At 37.7% G+C, this 20,623-nt stretch overlaps 1 protein-coding gene across 4 annotated transcripts in view; it reads left to right on the top strand.

Annotated features, from left to right (window-relative positions):
- The window catches only part of LOC126162757 (sodium-independent sulfate anion transporter-like), a 220,202-nt gene extending 200,699 nt beyond the window's left edge, over window positions 1–19,503 (top strand). For all 4 annotated transcript variants that reach the window (XM_049919443.1, XM_049919444.1, XM_049919442.1 and 1 more), the window contains 6 exons: window positions 330–491; window positions 4,930–5,070; window positions 9,049–9,194; window positions 16,476–16,640; window positions 18,118–18,271; window positions 19,237–19,503. In XM_049919443.1, the coding sequence (XP_049775400.1) occupies window positions 330–491; window positions 4,930–5,070; window positions 9,049–9,194; window positions 16,476–16,640; window positions 18,118–18,271; window positions 19,237–19,304 (836 nt within the window). In that variant the 3' untranslated portion in view covers window positions 19,305–19,503. The remainder of the gene's footprint in view (window positions 1–329; window positions 492–4,929; window positions 5,071–9,048; window positions 9,195–16,475; window positions 16,641–18,117; window positions 18,272–19,236) is intronic.
- Window positions 19,504–20,623: the final 1,120 nt, after the last annotated feature.

The following is a 20,623-nucleotide window of genomic DNA, read 5'->3' as shown; positions in this document are numbered from 1 at the left end:
AACCATCAAGTAAATTTCTTTAGAGAATGGTAACTGATTAATACATGACATAAAAGCTGCATTCCTTTAGAAGTGTCAAGTTAGCGAAAAAAGTTGCAGAAAGTGTTAAAAAGGAAATTAACCTAGTGTGTGTGTGTGTGTGTGTGTGTGTGTGTGTGTGTGTGTGTGTGTCCTCTGGAATGTCCTATTCCTGCTGTTACTACTACTCAACATTTTATACTGATAGATGTAAGCATGCAGTTAAAGAGGCAGAAATTTTATGACATAACAGCAAGGCCTATTTGTTCATGTCTATTTAGCTACAATTATGTAAACTGTTTCCTCCACAGCCAAAGGTAAAGCATTTGATGCCACACAAGAGTTACTTGCCTTGGGGATCTGCAATATTGCTGGTGGATTTGTTAGAAGCATGCCAATAACTGGATCTTTCACTCGTACAGCTGTAAACAATGCCTCAGGAGTAAAGACAACATTGGGAGCACTTTTTACAGGTATTAAATGGAAATTATTGAACATAAAAATAATTTTTCTGACAGAAAATACAAAGTGTTCTTGACATTTTTGTTGTTGTTGTTATTGAAATACCTTTACAACTTGAGAGAAAATATTTGTAATAACTTTTGTACACTTTTCTTCCATTTTACAACATGTGAAAGCATAGATATTTACTGTTGAACTTCTTTGTGCCTTTGGCTTCATCTTTTCTCTATGGTTAGAAGTAACTCTTTCGAAAATGAAAGCCGGGTTTGAGAAGAAAACCTGATGAGAAGATAAAAAAATTGGTTCTCAGAGTTTCAGTATTGTTTAACCAGATTGATTATAATAGGGAATTATGCAGAATAACAGCTAAGCTTACTAGGTGTGTAAGAAAGACTGCAAAGGCTAGGAAAGTTTCCATGTTCAATAGGAAAATTTATTACATAATTAAATACTCAACTTGATAGTAGTGTATGAGGAGTGTTAGGCAAAGTAACTAACATCACTCTATGGAAAAGTAATAAATTTTTCTCATAATTCTAGTACCAAAAATCTTTTAACTTGGACATTTGACAGGTGACTTTTTTGCACTGAAGATTACTGTATGTCCATCATTAACTATTAGGTCTACAACTTTGCTTCTGCCAGTTTGCAATAGACGGCAGTAGCGGCAATTGGAGTTTTGGTGGTTGGTCATAAGTGTAATACAATAAGCTTAGGCATCTGTAAGCATAATGCCATAAAAATATTAGTCGATTTGCGATTGCATCATAAGGTTATTCTTGATTAAGTACATCAACTTACGTACCCATTTCTCCACATTTGCAGGAAGTTTTAATTTTCTGCTTTAACATGATGAATTCTGCAGCTGTGGCTCTTAAAATGCTGTGTAAGACAAATGATGAGGGAACTCTTAGTGGAAGAACGTGCACAGAATGTTTTAAATGCCTTAAGAATGGTGATTTTCATGCCAAAGGCCAGCATGGCGGTGGAAGACAGAATGTTTTTGTAGCTACTGAAACAGACAAAGACAGTCACAGGACACCATTATCAAAAGCAATTGATGCATTCGAGCCCAGCACTGAAACACAAATGGCCACAATAAAGCGATAGACACATTAGTGTAATTTTGCAGCAGGTCAGTGCTCAAACCCATGTTGCAAAACCCATCAAAATACACGTGGGAATGTTGAAATGAGAAGTCCTATCCCTTCCACCATATTCTCCATATGTTGCTTTCTCGATCAGTGGCATACAGTCTGGCTGACCAGCACTTCTGGATCATATGAGCAAGTGCAAAATTGAATAGATTCATGGATCCCCACAAAAGACACCCAGTTCTTCCACTACGAGATTTGTATGCTATCCAAAAAATGGGAGAATGTAGTGACCAGTGATGGGCAATACTATGAATCATAATTTTTTTGTAAGTTTTTCATAATAAAGCTCCAAACTTTGAGAAAAAACGGTGGAAGCAAAGGTGTAGACCTAGTATATAACATTACATTTATTGGAGAACACTGCGAGAGGACCAAATCTGACTGACAGATATATGTGTGGATCAAAATATGTGAACATTTAATGACTGTGGTAAAGAACAGTGTGCACAAGATCTTTCACAATATTTCAGAATGATTGGTGATGTTTTAAGCTTCTTTCTAGCTCAATATTGGTTCCCCATTTTGATTTTTTAACTCATCCATACACACTAAGTGATAGCAGTGATGTTGGACCTGAGGGATTGAATTGTAATTCCACGTTGTCCTTTGAGTGCACGAAATGGAAGTACGGATCAAATACCTGAATGTCACATTTCTGGTAGTTAGTAGTAGAGGTGCCACTTTCATTATCAGATGGAAACCACTGAATGCTGAAGGTTAAGAAACAAACAGGGAATGGTAAAATTGATCTGAAACTGTGTACTAAATTTGACTACCCATGTATGAAGAATGTAAGTTAGCTGAAAAGTAATTCCAATAACATTTCCTTATTTACAATAAGGGTACATGCAGTACAGCACACTAGTAATTTTAAACAATATTTTGTTTACTTTGAAGGCAGTCTATGATTAAAAACTGCTCAACCATTACTTTTACATTATTGTGATTGAAAATAGGTGTAATACCACTAAGGCAGAGGTTCTCTGCAGGGAGTGATACCCTGAAAAGGACTCATATTCCCAACAGATATTTTCTTGTTTTGTGACTCTTCAGGAAATGGGGAGTTTAAAGCCCACGAAACATGGTCATGGTAAAACTTGCATAGATGAATCTGCTGAAGTTGTTATCACTTCTGTTGCAATGAATGTACATGTGAGCACATAAAATCTAAATTATTTGTGTGGATTTCCCTTGTTTTTCCATTTGTTTACTGTGAACTACAGCAAGTGGAGGAGTTACATTACCCCAAATACCTGCACTGTGTGCTAGAACAGGACTGTCAGAATCAATTTTGTGCTCCACCTATAATAAAATTGTGTTTACGTGAATGGTATGCTGTGGTATGTTTCTGAACAAGTCTTAAGGAGAGGAAGTGTATCACTGAATAAAAAAATTATAGGATGCTGTTACTGTTTGTATCATCATAATGAATGAAGTCATAAGAAAGGCAGTCATGCTGGTCAGTATCCCCCTGGTAACTAAGCAACATTTACTTCATACATTTCTTTATTTTGCTTCTGGATTAAAAGTTATTTGTAATAGTCAAGATAATTGAGACACACTGTGTGTACCCATTAGAAATGATACAAGACTCTGTTATTAATCCCAGGTACTGACTGAATAGGTACTGTCAAAAATTTCATGACACTAATCATCACTGATGCTGTTGCATATAGAGAAGTTGCAGTGTCAGAAAATTATTATGAATTCAGAAAGACCTGCAGAGGATTTATACTTGGTGTGAGGATTGGTAGATGACTCTCAAGATAAACAAATTCAATGTATTTTTGCATAAATGGTTGGAAAGAAGCAATTGATCACTGGTTAGTGATCAGTTCCTAGGGACAGTAGCAAATGTTAACATGGTGGTGCATCCAGAGCAACTTCAATTTGAACTACCACATAAAACTAGTTGATAAAAAAACGCTTCACTGGAAGAATTCTAAGGAAATGTAATTCACCAACAGAGGGAGCTTACAAATCACTCATTTTAGGGATCCTTGTACTGTACATCAGTCATCAGTCTGGGATCATTATCAGCAAGGATTAATAAAAGTAGATAGGTCTCCAAAGAAGCTAGCATTTTTTCCCATGGGTTTATTTAGCAAGTGCATCACAGAGTTCCTCAACCAACTCGATTGGTCTACGCAAGGGAGGGCTTTTGTGCCATGGAAAGGTGTGCTTTTAATATGACCAAGAGCATGCCCTTCAAGAAGACTTGGGTGATATATTGTTTCAGCCAAATATTTTTGTAATATGCACATGATGCTAAAACCAGTTGAAGTTAGTACTGATAAATCTAACTGAAAATGAAACAGTAAAGTGAAGGAATGACAATGTTACACAAAATATGTTCCATTGCAGCTGACATCTGAAATACAGACATAGATTTCTAACTGATTAAGCATCTCAAAAATTTTGCATTTTAGTAAGCTCTATGTTTGTTAACAACTTCGTGTCATATTCTAGTTTACTGCAAACTTAACAGGGTAGATCACAATTCCTCTTGTTAATCTCTTTTCACTTGTCAGTCAAATTTTTCATCATGTAAGTGTAGAATGTCAGTGATATTTACCAAATGTGGTATCATGTTGAGATGTAACTCTAGATACCAAACAAAAAGTGTCACTGAAATTTTTCACATCATCATTATTTGTTAACATATTTGTTTTTTATTGATTGTGGCTTATTGGTCTACTCATGGATGACATATCTAGTTATAACAATGAAAAACATGTGTAGTATGCAGTTTCGGCATGTCCTGTTAAGTTTTCCAGACCCATTTGAGATGTAAACAGCTGTTGTAACTATATGGAATGATGCACTAATCTCAGTTTCAAACTTTTGGACATTACTGGTTTTGAAATAAGGTGGCTCAAACAAACAGAGACAAGTATGTACATCAAATTTTCACAAAAAAATAATTTAATGAAGACTTAAGTATTACAATGATTGTTATATTTAGGTTTACCCATCCACAAACATACATTTACTGATGGGTCTTTCATGAATTCATCCTTGCCTTAGGCACTTTCACCACTTAGATACTTGAAAATATTTTCTTTTTCCTCCACAAGGAAATTAAAGCTGGTCTAGAAAACTCAGTGTGACAATAACCAGATAACGAACAGTCAGTCCACAGTGACCAAGTGTTAACTTCGGTGTGGGCAAATACTGAAATGAAGTCTACAAACCACCTCCATTTTATAGTTAATTTGAGAATATTTTCCTAATAAGAGTTCTGTATTTTATGTAGTTCTTTCAAATTATTTGATTTTTGTGTTTCTTTCAGGAATTTTGATTCTCTTGGCACTGAGCTTCCTGACATCTACATTCTACTTCATACCTAAAGCAACATTAGCTGGAATCATCATCACAGCAATGTATTTCATGATAGATGTTGCAATATTAAGCTTGTTATGGAAAACAAAGAGTAAGTTAGTCCATAATATATTGTACCATATTACAGAAAAGTTAAGAATTGGGAAAATTGGTTTATTGAGGACATTATTACATAAGACACATTCCATCACTGAGCATTTAAATGATCCACCTTGTGTTATTTGTAACACTGATGCACGCTGTGTCTTGTCCACCATGGTTTTGTTACTGGCTGCCAATGTGCTGACCGTCACTGTGGTTCTTCCCTTCTGCTATTATTTATGGTGTGACGTTTATGATTTTTGGTAGTGTCTGCCACATACTTATTTTTGAAATATTGTAATTTGCTACAACATTCTGTTTATGTATAAATGGAAGGACATACTATTGAGGTAGGCAGTTCATCTTCATGTGTACTTAGTGCAACATTCATAAATGTACTTTAAGTGTGAAGTGTTAGTTCATGTTCACAATTAACTGGTACATGATACTGGATTCTATGTGACATAGTTTGGACAAGATCCTGATATTTTACAAACTGACATTGCTACATCTCTGATAAAACTACACCAAAACTTTCATTTTCATGGACGGGAACCCAGATACAGACAGACTACATGATGCACATCAGGTATCCAGCAGTGTTTCAGGAGGTATGGGCCAGGAGTTGACTAAATGTCTAAAGGGATTTGATGCTGCCATGTCATTAAATGCAACAAGTGTAATGACATGATTTGTGTGGTGGAGCCCAACAATGGGTCAAAATCAACTAGCAAAAGCTCAACATTTGGGACAAATGTCAGCCATAAATTAAGAAGATATTTAGCAACAATCAGGAGCAGGTCTGTGAGGTCAATGATCAACTAAAGAGTGGAACCCAATGACATGGGGAGCTGTTTCCATTATATATACAGTGTATTCTGGTGGTGTGTTGTACAGCAAACACAAGTATGATAGAAACTATTGAAGTTCCACACCCAATGAAGACTGTGGCAGGGCAGAGGACATCTATCAAGTGCTTCATTTGCAGCCACCACAAGAGAGGACTTCATTTGGCGATGGCAACACATCGAAGCAACACACCAGAAAAGAGAATGCAGAAAGATGTCCTACAGTGTTCTTCTTGAACTGGTGATGCCTCCTGTGTGGGTTTGACACTCAATGCTGCTGTTAACAGCCATCTGGATTCACAATAAAAAGATGTCCAAATTCAAATGGCTGTAGACCTGCAGGGCAAAGTCAATCACTTATGCTGGTTGAGGTCACTATTCAGTGTGACAATTCTTCTCTATTGCTATACAGGAGTTCCTGCCATTCACTGAGCCAACAAAATTAGAAAAACTAAATGAAATGACCATCTACGGAGGTGAGGTAATAGAAATCGAAGTTCTCCTCGAGTTACAATTGATGATGCCAGAAAGACGGCATTGATGTCATCACCACCCACCTGTCCAAGCACTAGTCAATATGAGACACCATTTTCTGTGTTGTTGGATGTTTATCATCACAATTGAAGAAAATGATGTTCTAAAGTTCAAAGACCATTGCTCTGAAGGTTGAAAATGGAATATACACCCAGGCAACAGGAACCTGTGTTGTGATAAAAGGTGTAAGTGACAGAATACAGGCCTTTGAATTTGTCGTTTTATTAAAAAAAACATCCATAATACTGTCCTTAAGTGGGACATTTTACAGCCATTGCAAGCATTTATGGACTGTGGAAGATTGACGCGCCGTATTGATGAAGCTCCTCCAACAAAATCACACAACAGTGATTGCTCTGGATGGGCATCTAACATTGAATATGCACTTTTCTGACCATCATCAATGAGACAAGTCATAGTCAGTCATCTACACACACTGTTAAACTGTGACCCTCTGGTCAAATGCAAAGAAGTACTCACCCACTTAGAAGAAATCTCTGTGTCAACAATGATAATATCCATCACAAGTGAACGAGGAGTCACCAATTGCTACGAGCAACTGCAACTCATCCCTGAGAGTATATACATAGGGGTAGCAAATCAATCCAGGAAGGTCAACTCAGTGAGTTGACGGAATCAGCTACCCATTTGTCGATAGGCCCTCACCTTGGTTGATGAATAACATTAGGGAGCACTGACAATTCTGTTGCAATTTTTGGACATGTTCAAGTCAGGAGCGGAGACATAGCAGACCAGAAGATCTAGTGTGAAACTGCATATCAACACTAGGGATCATTTCCCATCAGTCTATACTGATGTTGAGTATAGCTGAGTGGTGGATAAGTCAGAAGGAAGTTGAGAGTATGTTGTGAGATGACATCAGTCAGCCACCAGAAAGTCTCTGGTCCTCCCCTGTGGTCCTGATGAAGTAAATAGATGTAACATGATAGAGGGTACATGGCATTTCTGTGCCAGTTAGTGGTTGCTGAACACAATTCCAAAACAGGATGCATACTCATTGCCACACACTGATGAAACCTTGGATTGATTGAAGGGAGGAAAGTACGTCTCCAGCCTGTATGTACATTCTGACTACTGGCAGAAAGTTGTGAAGGTGACAGGGAAAAGTCTGCATTCATTACAATTGATGGTATCTGTGAGTTCAAAGATAGGCAGTTAAGCCCTAGCAGCACTGCAGCCACTCTTGACCACATGATGAGTGGCCTGCTGCGAGATCGTAAATAAATGATGTGTCTTTGCTACCTGGACCACACTGTTATTTTCCAGAAGACTCTTGAAGAGCATCTAAGCTGCTTGACAACTGTGCTTAGATGTGGCCATGATGCAGATGTGCATATGAATCTGAAAAAGCTCCTCTTAGTCACCCAAGAAATGGAAATCTTGTGGCATATAGTTAGCAGTCCTTGTCTCCCAACCCCTTGCTTCTCAACCCAATCCTCCTCTTCTTCATGTCACATGCAGCTTTCCCTGCCTGTATCAGCACAAGCTCATTGGTGCCACATTCCTGTCTTGTTCCCTTGCCGTCTCTTCTTCCCAGCCATCAGCCACTCTTTCCTCCATCACTGAAGCCTCCTCCTTGCTCTTTTATTCTCTCACTGCACTCTCCCCGACAAAATCCATCGCCCCAGTCAGGCTGTAGTGCAGAGAGAATATTTACGGCCAATAAAGTACACACTGTGTGTGTGTGTGTGTGTGTGTGTGTGTGTGTGTGTGTGTGTGTGTGTGTAGAGAGAGAGAGAGAAGACACTGTCAACCACTAAATGCATCAGCTACATAATAGGAAGCTACATTCACTTCTTGAATTATTTGTATCCCACCCAAGACTTTCTATTGTTAAATTAAGTGCAGTACTGCAGAGAAACAGATAACTTCTTCAAAGACTAGAAGTAAAATGGAAAATGTCTAACTCTCTAACATCTGATGTATAAGAAAGGGAACATTTTGTATGTTGAAACCCTTGTACTTTCTTCCTTACATAGTTTCAGTATATACTGCAGATATCTACAAAGAAAAAAAATTATATTTTAATTTCACAAACTAGAACAGGAAAAGACAACAGATACATGGTAGACTATTGTTTGTTCACATCCAAAGCAATAAATTTGGGAACATGCCTTGTGTTCAGTGTTTTCAAACTACTACCTGTATGTACATTCTGACTACCTGGGATGAGTACCAATCGCAGCAGAGGTGGGCAGTGGGGCTACAGAAGAGGTGTGGTGTGGGGAAGGGGAGGGTAGCACAGTAGAGGTGGGGAAAGACAGCAAAATCCTCAATGATCAGTCTTCTGTTCCATCTGGTAAGCTACTCTTATGTGGCGCTCATGATGATTTTTTCCTAACTCTCCCTATATTGCAAACCTCATCAGTCCTTTCCATCATCTTCTTCCTTCCCCTTCAACCCTTCTGCCAGAATAAGAAACCACTGCCTCTGAAAACTTTCACTTTTCATAATTTTTGTATGTTCCTTCTTTGCTGCTGCATGGTAAGTATATTTTCTACCTATATTAAAACATTATAAGTGATACACTGTAGTCATTGTTCAGCATGTCACTTATATTTTGTTATTTGTGTGTTTGTTTGCAGAGCTGGATCTTATACCCTACATTGTCACATTTTTTTGCTGCATATTCCTTGGTCTGGAAATGGGAATTGGAATTGGAGTTGGAGTTAACTTACTGTTCCTGTTGTACGATTCAGCTCGGCCCCGGTTATTAGTAGATGAAATAAATGTAAGTATTGTTAAGAATCTAATAAGTAAGAAGTAGTACAGCTGAAATTAAAATATATTGCTACTCTTCACACAAAGGAGGCGCTGAATACCAGAAAGGCACATTTAAAAGTAGACTGTTAGATTTTTGAGCTATCACATGGAGTTCATCAGACTGAGAAACAAAAACAAACAGATTCTTATGTGCACCACTCATACATGCAGGCCCATTGTTGTCTTCAGGCCTGTGGGTGCACTGGGATGAGTACCAATCGCAGCAGAGGTGGGCAGTGGGGCTACAGAAGAGGTGTGGTGTGGGGAAGGGGAGGGTAGCACAGTAGAGGTGGGGAAAGGCACTGTAGTGCTACCTTTGGGAGCATGTTGGGGTTTGTGGGAGACAGGATGGTGGGCTTCTAGGTCCAGCATTGGTAGAGCTGTACTGATTCAGGGTGTGAGGGGGGGGGGGGGGGGAGCAGAGAGAGAGAGATAGAGAGAGATAGAGAGAGAGGGAGAGAGAGAGAGAGAGAGAGAGAGAGAGAGAGAGAGAGAACTGTGTAGGTGATTGGTAGGTAGGTGAACAATGGGGATAGAAGGTAGGTACAAGGTTGCAGTGGGAGCAGGATGTGGGATGGTGACTAGTGAAGGTTGTGGTAAGGTGGTTTGCGAGAACAAATGATATGTTGCAGAGAGAGTTCCCACCTGGGCAATTGAGAAAAACTTGCATTGGTGGGAAAGGTTCACGTGGTGTGGGATATGAAGCAGTGACTGAAGTCAAGCACACTGTGTTTGCATGGCATGTCTGGCAACAGGTGGTCCAGCAGTCTCTTGGTCACAGATTGGGAATGGCCTTTTGTCTGGACAGACAACTTGTTAGTGGTGATCTTAAGTAGACTGGCACACAATAGCTGCAGTTGCCTTGAAAGACTACATGGCTGCTCTCTTGTGTGGTCCTGTCTTTGATGGGAAAGGAAGCTCCTGTGGCAGGACTAGAGTAGGTGATAGTGGGACAGATTTTGCATCTAGGTCTTTTACAGGAATGTCAGCCATGGGGCAAGGGGTTGGAAGCAGAAGGACAGGGACAGACTAGGATATTACATATGTTGTGTGTGTAGAAGAATGCCACTGGGAGGTGGAGAGGATAGTGGGCAGGATACTTCTCATTTTGGGCATGATGAGAGGTAGTTGAAACCATGTCGAAGAATGTGTTTGTTGTCCCAGTCAATCTGCAGAATTGCAGTCCTCTATGTATGTATCCAGTGAGCACAGTGCAACTGTACATGTTTGTGTACGTGTGTGTGTGGGGGGGGGGGGGGGAGGGAGAGGGGACGGCAAGGGGCGCCTGCTCTTGTGGTGTGCACATGTGCCTAAGTGTCAGTGAGTATAAGGGGGATGGTATATGACTGGGTGACAAGGCATGGGAGATCTGTTTATGGACAAGGCGTGGAGGGTAATTTTGGTGTGTGAATGGCTCAACAAGACCCTTAGTTGAATTGCTTATTTCAGAAACCACCTAAGTACGCTTTTCCAGGATGTTGGGAAATTTAAAAAAAACTGTGTAGCATTGTAAGTTGAAGTCTGATCTCCTCTTAATATTTTTGAATGAAACTTTAAGGTGCTAGAAATGTGTACAAAATGCGAAATAATTTTTAAGAAATTCACTGTGCGATAAACAATTTCTTAAAATGTTGCACTTAAGTTACTTTTGAAATAAACAACTTTTCCTGTTAATTTCTGTAGCAATAATATAGAAACAGACAGATAAATTGATTAATCTTTGCAAGTTTTAAGGTGAAAGATTAAGTAAATAACACTGTTATATTTATAAAAATGTAACAGGTATACATTAGTGAACCACAAAATACAAATTTGTACAGTAAATGCCTTTCTGGCTTCATTCAGCCTCTGGCATGTTCCCGACAATTTCTTTCTCGGTTGTTGTCCATTAAATGATGCTATCATAAAATTCTTCATAACCAACAGCTCAGTCCACCAATTTTGCCAGGTCATCAAGTTTCTTTTTGTTCATTGGAACCCAAAACCAAAAATTACATTGTGCAAAACCCATTAAGTGTTTGTAATGCTACAAAATATTGTTTTTACTTGCTCAGTAATTTGACATCTGACTAATAACATTACTGAAATCAACATCCCTTTTCCAAAGGATAATCCTTCTCAGAAGGTAGTTCAGGTGGGCTGTCAGTTTTCAGTAGAGTGGAAGTAGGTGAAAATCCTCCAATAAATGCCTTTGCCACAACTTCTCCTTGAGTATTTTTAGAGTACAGGAACTGTTTGTAACTAGATATCTTGAATGACTCTTTAAGTTCTCTTGGTACATCCACAACTGATGTTTCATCAGAGTTTGTAGTTTTCTTGTGTGACGTAGGCCACAACATTTAAAACTTAGAACATCGTCCAAGGTAAGACGATAAACGGGAAAATGTCTGAACACACTTGCCTTAAACATGATCTGAATATTGATGTGGAGTATAAATTCTATCCACCTTCCTCAAGAGCCATTTAATACCTCCAAAATCCTGTCACATGTTAAAAAAGTGTGTCCACAGACTGGAAAGTTGTGCGTAATCATCTCAAACTGGCCTCTGTCACACAACTGTGTGATTCTTATTTTGGCCTGTTGGCCCATCAAAAAACAACATGAGGTGCTTGACATTAGATGGAATTTCGCTGTCAAAGTAATGTAGCAGCATAGAACAGACTTCATCAGGACCTTTGTGTGCTTCTCCCTCATGGTCTTCATACAGTTTCAAATGATTAGTTTTTAAGTAATGTACTGAAAAAACATTTAACTAGAGCTGTCTCATATAAAATACCTCCTGTACAGGTATATGAGGCAAAGGCAGGTTTTGCATGAAATCAAATGCCAATGCCACAGTGTCATTATCTTTGTTCTGAGACGCTTCTTTCATAGCTGAATAATATTTTTTGGATCTTCTGTTATGCAAAACCATTTCAGTTGCTACATTCTGCTTAACGTTTTCACTCAGAGCTTTGTCTTTCAGTTTCACAGATAATCTTTCACACATTGAGCAAACGTCAACTTGTGGCTGACCAAATGAATATGAAAAGTTCTCTTTGAAGTATTTCTAGTAGAAACTATACTTAACTCTGTCTTGTAGATCAGGGTTATCTAGAATGAGCATATTGTATATTTTTACAACATCAAGTTGTGCATCAAGGTATTTTTTGGGTTTGCCCCCGTAATGGGTTACTTTCACATCAAACTTCTCAATTTGTTTATGAATGTGTACACAAATTTCACCTGGATCACAGTTCCCACTTCTTGACTTTCCTCTCCTGTCCATTGGGCTTTTATTAAGGACAGAACATTTATTGATTCTTTTAATTCTGGTGTCTGAAATGACAAAAACTTACAAGAAAACATTTCTACATGCTTGAGTTAGAAAACCATCCAGTTTTAAATTGTGTTTATAAAGAGTGTGATTTTTTGTTGTTACATAATTTATCAATAGACATGTCAGTGTTTTCTTGAATCTCATCTGTTCCTGTACATTAGGGTTTTTACACTTATATTTTACTGGCATAACCTCAACCAATGTTTGCAAGTAGTTGTCTCATGTGTTTTTGCTCTCCAAAGAATAAATGTTATTCCAGAGTTCCTGTATAGATTCTTCAGTAAGTTTTGAATGACATTTATAGCTACACTTACAGTTTACAATGTTCAGTGGGGCTTTCTGGGTGGCCTTTTTTCCTTTGTGGGACACATAACTCAGTCCTTACCCTCTAGCTTTCTGACAATGCTCTGCATGTATTTTTCTTCATGTCACACTCCGTGTTTACACTTAGGATTAGGTTCACTGTCTGCACTGTCAGACATGGTTTAAGAACTGCACACTACTTAATAATCATTAAATACACCTATATTTCCACTGCAAACACACACTCCATGTTTATTACCATAACAACAACAGACTCAGTAAACTCAAAAGAAGAGTCAAAAACATGTAATCCTAACAGGGCCACCAACCATCATGAATGGAGGAATGAATTTACCACAGAAAGAACCTAAGTGACGGTGCTTGGGTTCTTTCCAAAATAAACACATTATTTACACAGCTGCCTAATAGCAATCTTAATATGGAACATAGGCTGTTTCTGCAATAAATGATGTATTTATCTCCAAATAGTAACATCCCATCAAAATCTCCATTTTTTTTTAAATGTGTCACTTAGGTGGTTTCTGAAATAAACAATTCAGTTATGGTGAGGGACTGCTTGTCAATGCAGTTGTGATGGTCACAAGTGGCTAGGGACTTCTTGGTGGGGAATGGGTGGCAGCTATTGAAATAAAGATACTATTGGTGGTTGATAGGATTGATATGGGTGGTCATTATTGAGGAATGTGACTTGTTGGGGTGAGAGGAACCAGGTGAAGTGAATGGGGTAGAAGCTGTTGAAATTCTGGAGGAATATGGATAGGGTGTCCTCATCCTTGTTTTAGATCATAAATATGATGTCAATGAATCTGAACCAGGGAAGGGTTTGGGATTCGGAATAGCTAGGAAGTATTCCTGTAGATGGTTGATAAGTAGTTTGTCATAGGGCGATCCCATGCAAGTGGCCACAACTGTCAGTATGTAGAAGTATGGCTCACAGTTTATTAACAAGAAATGCAGAACTACTGTGACCTGTTGACTGACAAATTTCATTGCTTGGAAATTAAAGTCTAGTGGCAGTCCCCTCTAACCTAAAATGACATTGTGATAAGATAATATGTAGTATGATATGTAATACTATCTACATCTATATCTACATCTACATGTATACTCTCAAGCCACCATTATTTGTGGTGGAGTGTACACTGTACCATTACCCGTCATTTTCTTTCGTGTTCCATTCACAGATATAGGGAGGGAAAAATGACTGTCTCTAAGTCTCCATATGAGCCCTAATATGTATCTTGTATCATCATGAAATGTATGTTGGTAGTAGTAGAACTGTTCTGCAGTCAGATTCAAATGATGGTTCTCTAAATTTTCTGAATAGTGTTCCTGAAAAAAATCATTGCCTTCCCTCCAGGTAAACCTGAGTTCCTGAGGTATCTCAGTAATACTTGAGTGTTGTTTGAAACTACTGGTAACAAATCAAGCAGCCTGCCTCAGGATTGCTTTAACATGACATGGTGCAGATCCCAAACACTTGAGTAGTACTCAAGAAGAGGTCACACCAGTGTCCCTTATGTGGTCTCCTTTACACAATTTCCCAAAATTATTCCAATAAACCAAAAAAGTTAACCACTTGTCTTCCATATCACAATCCTTGCACACTCATTCCATTTGATCTACAATGTTATGATCAGACTTTTAATAAAATGATTGCGTGAAACAGGACTGGAATTCAAGAGTAGGAAAAGGCAGAGAAGGAAACATAGTAGGTGAATATGGATTGGGGCTAAGAAATGAAAGAGGAAGCTGCCTGGTAGAATTTTGCACAGAGCATAACTTAATCATAGCTAACACTTGGTTTAAGAATCATGAAAGAAGGTTGTATACATGGAAGAACCCTGGAGATACTAAAAGGTTTCAGATAGATTATATAATGGTAAGACAGAGATTTAGGAACCAGGTTTTGAATTGTAAGAGATTTCCAGGGGCATATGTGGACTCTGACCACAATCTACTGGCTATGAACTGTAGATTAAAACTGAAGAAACTGCAAAAAGGTGGGAATTTAAGGAGATGGGACCTGGATAAACTGACTAAACCAGAGGTTGTACAGAGTTTCAGGGGGAGCATAAGGGAACAATTGACAAGAATGGGGGAAAGAAATACAGTAGAAGAATGGGTAACTTTGAGGGATGAATGAGTTAAGGCAGCAGAGGATCAAGTAGGTAAAAAGGCGAGGGCTAGTAGAAATCCTTGGGTGACAGAAGAAATATGGAATTTAATTGATGAAAGGAGAAAATATAAAAAAAATATAAAAATGCAGTAAATGAAGCAGGCAACAAGGAATACAAACGTCTCAAAAATGAGGTCGCGCGGAAGTGCAAAATGGCTAAGCAGGGATGGCTAGAGGACAAATGTAAGGATGTAGAGGCTTATCTCACTAGGGGTAAAATAGATTCTGCCTATAGGAAAATTAAAGAGACCTTTGGAGAAAAGAGAACCACTTGTATGAATATCAAGAGCTCAGATGGAAACCCAGTTCTAAGCAAAGAAGGGAAAGCAGAAAGGTGGAAGGAGTATATAGAGGGTCTATACAAGGGCAATTTACTTAACTTAAAGAAGAATATAATAATTCCATTCCCAAAGAAAGCAGGTGTTGACAGATATGAAAATTACCGAACTGTCAGTTTAATAAGTCATGGCTGCAAAATACTAATGCGAATTCTTTACAGACGAATGGGAAAAACTGGTAGAAGCTGACCTTGGGGAAGATCAGTTTGGATTCCATAGAAATATGGGAACATGTAAGGCAATACTAACTCTATGACTTATTTTAGAAGCTAGATTAAGAAAAGGCAAACCTAAATTTCTAGCATTTGTAGACTTAGAGAAAGCTTTTGACAATGTTGACTGGAATACTCTTTCAATTCTGAAGGTGGCAGGGATAAAAAACAGAGAGCGAAAGGCTATTTACAATTTGTACAGAAAGCAGATGGCAGTTATAAGGGTCGAGGGACTTCTTCCATTGAAATAACAATATCTTGTGCTCTAGCTTTGTGGGTAGTAAGTAAAAATGTTCTCTGCAGAACTAGGAAGTACTTGGAAGAACTCCTGTCTGTTAAGAGAGCTTTTAACCTGATGTGATTTGTGTAAATGGGATTATATGTGTAGATTTCCTTGATGTTTGCATGAGATCTGGTAGAAGCTTCAGATCACACAGGCATATCTGATATTACAGCACTATCTTCTACTTAGAGAATAATGCAAAACAATGGCTCATCATCTAAATACTTAAGTAATTTTTTGATGTTGGTGTGTACACAATTATCTTATCATCTTTGCTTCTTGTGAAGCAGAAGAGGTCTCTGAAATAAGAAAATAAACACAGTTTGACATTTTTCAGCAAATTTTCAAGCAGTTTCCAAGGGTTAAAATTCATATCTTTTGCTTTTTTACTTTATTTTCTCAGTTCTTCATCAGCTACTCTGTTTTATTTGTTTGCTGAACATAGTTAGTTAATAAATGACAGCATAAGCAGACTATATATATTACAGTCAAAGATCAAAATTGTGCACCTACTTCTGTGTGAAAATATCTATTTTTTTTCAGTAACCAAGTTTAATCAAAGGGAAAGTATGACAGCATATTTGTTTGTGCAGGTCTGTGATCAGAATGTGCTGCTGCTGTCACCACAGCAGAACTTGAGGTTTCCTTCTGCAGAACACATCCGTGAAGTTGTTGTAAATATCTGTGCAGAATCTCCTCCATCATCTGTTGTGCTTGATGGTAGTTTAGTGGGGCAGATTGACACAACTGTTGCCAAGGTAAGATGACAAATATTCATTTATTTTTGAAACCGCAAAAGTGATTTGCCACTGATGTAATTCAGATCTTATTACTGATGTTGCTATTCTCCTTCAATTAATACCACTCTACTGTAACTAGAATTCACCTTTCATTAGTGCGGTGTAGATTACCCTATAATGAAACCTACTGTCAGATGAAGGCTGTGTGCCATACAGAAATTCAGACTTGGCACTTCACCTATCACATGCACTGCCTACAATGACACATCCGAATTTATTCAGTGCTTGGTTCAGTTATGAATATCTTGCTGCATTAGCACTCACATGATAAGGAATATAACTAACATTGCCTTAATCACACATGATATCTGTCTAGATAATAAATACAGAAATTTATTTCACTCTGCAGCAGAATGAAAGATTCCTTCTAAAAACACTCTTAAGTTTCTATCTAACCCATTCTAAATCTTATCATTTTCACAGGGAATCCTAACATTGGTAGGCTATGATGGACATTCAGATAGCTGTTAGTTTGACTGTTATATTGAAAGGGAGTGATTCATATTTTCTTGTATCAGGAATTAATTATCAAATATTTTCATATCTCTATGTGTAAAGCATAGGTGGTGCATTTTGTTCTATTTTTATCATTTTTTACTTACCTTTTGCACCTCAGAACACTTTTTTGTCATACAATGGAGAGAAATATGTATAGCATTTCCCAGTGAGCATAATAATTTTATACCTTCTCCATTTTGCACCACAAATTCAAAAGTGAAAACTTTTGGCACAGTAACTCAGAATTTACAAATGAAGGATAGATTACTATTTCAGTTGTAAATCAAGAAATGGTAATGATTGTTAAGTGAAAATCATAGTTACATTAGTATCCCTAATACTATCACATTCTTCCTTGAAGAATGCTGTGCTTATTTTTCACTCATATTACATTGCTCATATCTAGGCATCTAAATTTGTTAATTCAAATACACACACATAATAACTGGAGACGTGCGTTGTTGCAAGAGACAGTTTTTTTATTTATTTATTTTTAGTATCCCATCATTTATCGCTACTGTACTACCATCTTCAGTAGGCATTTTGTTTTAATACTATTTTTCATTGAATATCTTACAATTTTGGGCCATCAGTTTTTGAGGCTGCCAACATGTCGTCTTACTTTTTAAAACTAAATATGCACCTCCAGTTTATGTTTCCTGGTTTATGTCTAAAATATTAAGTCAGTATTATGAACATTTGTGCAGTTCATTATTTTTGTCTTTATTTAGCTGAGAATTTTATTTTTGTTTTATTTTTGTTTGTGCTCCTATGTTGGCCACAATTAAGAAATTAAGTCATTATTTCACAAGATGCTATCAAATTTAGTTGTAAGATGGAAGCAGATGGCATGACAATGCTGTTATTTGCTTAGTTGGAAAGTAATCTATTTATATCAGAAAAGTTTTATCCAAATTGATTGATTTCACTTTTTCAGGTGTTAAAATTACTTTGTCAAGATCTGAAGAATCGAAGTGTGAGCTTTTATCTATGGAGGTGGAACAGGCAGACAGAGAAGTCATTTCTAGGTATAGATATGAAAATGGGGTCATATTTCACCCATGCAGACACACTTGAGGATATATTCAAAGGTATAATTCTTTAAAATTTACTTAAAATTTGAAGTCATGTTCTTAGGCAATTTTCTTTCAGGGAAAGTGAACATAGCTTGTAGTAGTAGTAGTAGTTTTTTAAGACCGCAGATGATGAGGCCATAGGTAATAGCAGAAGTATGTGACTTAGACAGTTCTGTTGTACTGCCTACTAATCACCATACCAGTTACATAAAAGCAAGTAGAGCTTAGCTTGTTAGTGAGAGAGAAAATGTGGGCTTTGCAGTCTAAATTTTGCTCAATATACACACCTAAAAATTTGGTGACAGTTACCCTCACAATATATTTTGAACTCTGAGGTCCAGATCATGATGTGACTTTGTTTCTCTGTAACAAACATAATTAGTTTTTGGAAGATTTAAGGTTAACTTGTTCATTTCAAACCCATTTTGAATCTATTCTGAAACTCTGGATGTAGATGTTGGCCATATGTGGCATTTCTCAGTTATAACATTTGTGTCATTTGTAAACACAGTTACATGAATACCATAAAATGAAATTTCAATATCATTTACATAAATGAGAAATAAGAGAAGCCCCTAGGACACTGCCTTGTTTTACCCCTATTGGGACAATTTGAATATCAGATTTGTAAACAATATTTTTGGGTTTTCATGTTTGTAGAAGTAATTTCTACCACCTGTCTACTATTTAAGAGATATAACTGAAACAGTTTCTTTAGTGCTTCTCGTATACCAATTGCTTCTAATTTATCTAACAGGATATCATGTTGAACACTATGCAAGTTCATTCCTACTGTATTGTATTTTCTGTCTAGTACTGTTACTACATTTGTAATGAACTGAGTATTAGTTGATTCTGTACTCGCGTATCTGTGAAAACTGTGTTGAATTACAGACAAGAGATTAAACACACAATCATTCCTGCATGTATTAAGTATCACTAAGGAATATTAACACCCTAATATTCTTGTCTTTCTAAAGTTTCAGACAAAGCAAATGAGAAGGGGGACACAGTGACAGAGCCTCCAGCAAATTCTGGTGAACCATAAAAGTTATTAGTGAATACCTGATTTCCTAATCAGAAGGGATGGAGAAGACGCAAAACTGAGTTTGAGTGTATCTTGACTGAATAGAACAGTTTATACATGAGCCAGTTTTACATGCAATTGAAGTCTCAGGGAAGATGGTGTCATCTGTGAGAAGTAAACATCCTAGCATTTTGGGATTGGCTGACTTTAACATAGACTGGGATGATTAGTTGAATAAGAACTGCAGAAAGTTTCTGCAGTATTTTTGCTCAGTACAATGTTCCTTAAATGTGAGACTTTGTAACATGGTTTTCAGTATTAAATGTGGAGACTGATAGTTAAACTAAATGCTGTAAAATAAATTGATCAAGGAAATGGACATCATTATAATGTAAGAATAAAGAGAGTTCCAAAATAATTCAGTCTGTTAACTTGTATTGTCTTAGGTTTACTTAAAAAACAGAAAAGAAAAAAAGAGCTTCAGTCTCTTCATAGCCTCAGAGAACTTTCCCTTTCGAATCATTTCAACTGAAACCAAACCAACATTTGATTTGAGACATCTGCTTTACTCTTAACTTTCATCTGAGTTGTCACATACCGATTCTTTGTAATTAATTTAGTGAGTCTCAAAATCCTTGTTGGTCTTATTTGTTCCCACCCAGCAATAGTGTCTATCATTCTATCTCTCACACCTCACAACAATATTATTGCAATTCAGTACTTGATATAGTAATTTTAGGAGTTTCTATAAAGGTACTCTATAGCACTCAAGACATTTAATATTCTCCATCAGACATTTTGCCTGTTGACTTCTGTTTCAGGATCTTCAGCCCAAGTGTGTTTAGCAATTTTCCCAATATTTTGGCAGTATGAGTGGCTGCCATTGTCAAAGGTTCACCCTCCATTTCTGGTGGTGGATGGCACTTGGACCTGTGGCTGGAGGTTATATGTATCTGTCATGTTGATGTCTGAGGAATTGTCCCTTGTCATTACTGCTGTGGTTCCCCCCTTGCTACCTGCAGTGGTCATTCCCCCCCTGCGGGTCCGGGGATTAGAATAGGCCCGAGGTATTCCTGCCTGTCGTAAGAGGCGACTAAAAGGAGTCCATCCCCCTCACGGGGGTAGTTAGTGCCTGCGTCCGGAGACGGATGGTTCCACGACCTATAATCGTGGTCTTTTTGGTTTTTCACTTCTCGTTTCTTCCTTCCTTTTGTTGGTTCCTTTCTTTGCTCTTCTCCACCTCACTGTCTTCCTTACTCTTTCCCGTGACTTCTCCTTGCCTTCTCATTGCCTTTTTCTCCTTGCCTTCTCATTGCCTTTTTCTCCTTGCCTTCTCATTG

The sequence above is a fragment of the Schistocerca cancellata genome, chromosome 2, assembly GCF_023864275.1.
Source record: "Schistocerca cancellata isolate TAMUIC-IGC-003103 chromosome 2, iqSchCanc2.1, whole genome shotgun sequence".
Taxonomy (NCBI): domain Eukaryota; kingdom Metazoa; phylum Arthropoda; class Insecta; order Orthoptera; family Acrididae; genus Schistocerca; species Schistocerca cancellata.
Note: the sequence above shows the minus strand (reverse complement) of the source record. Positions and strands in the feature narration are given on the sequence as shown.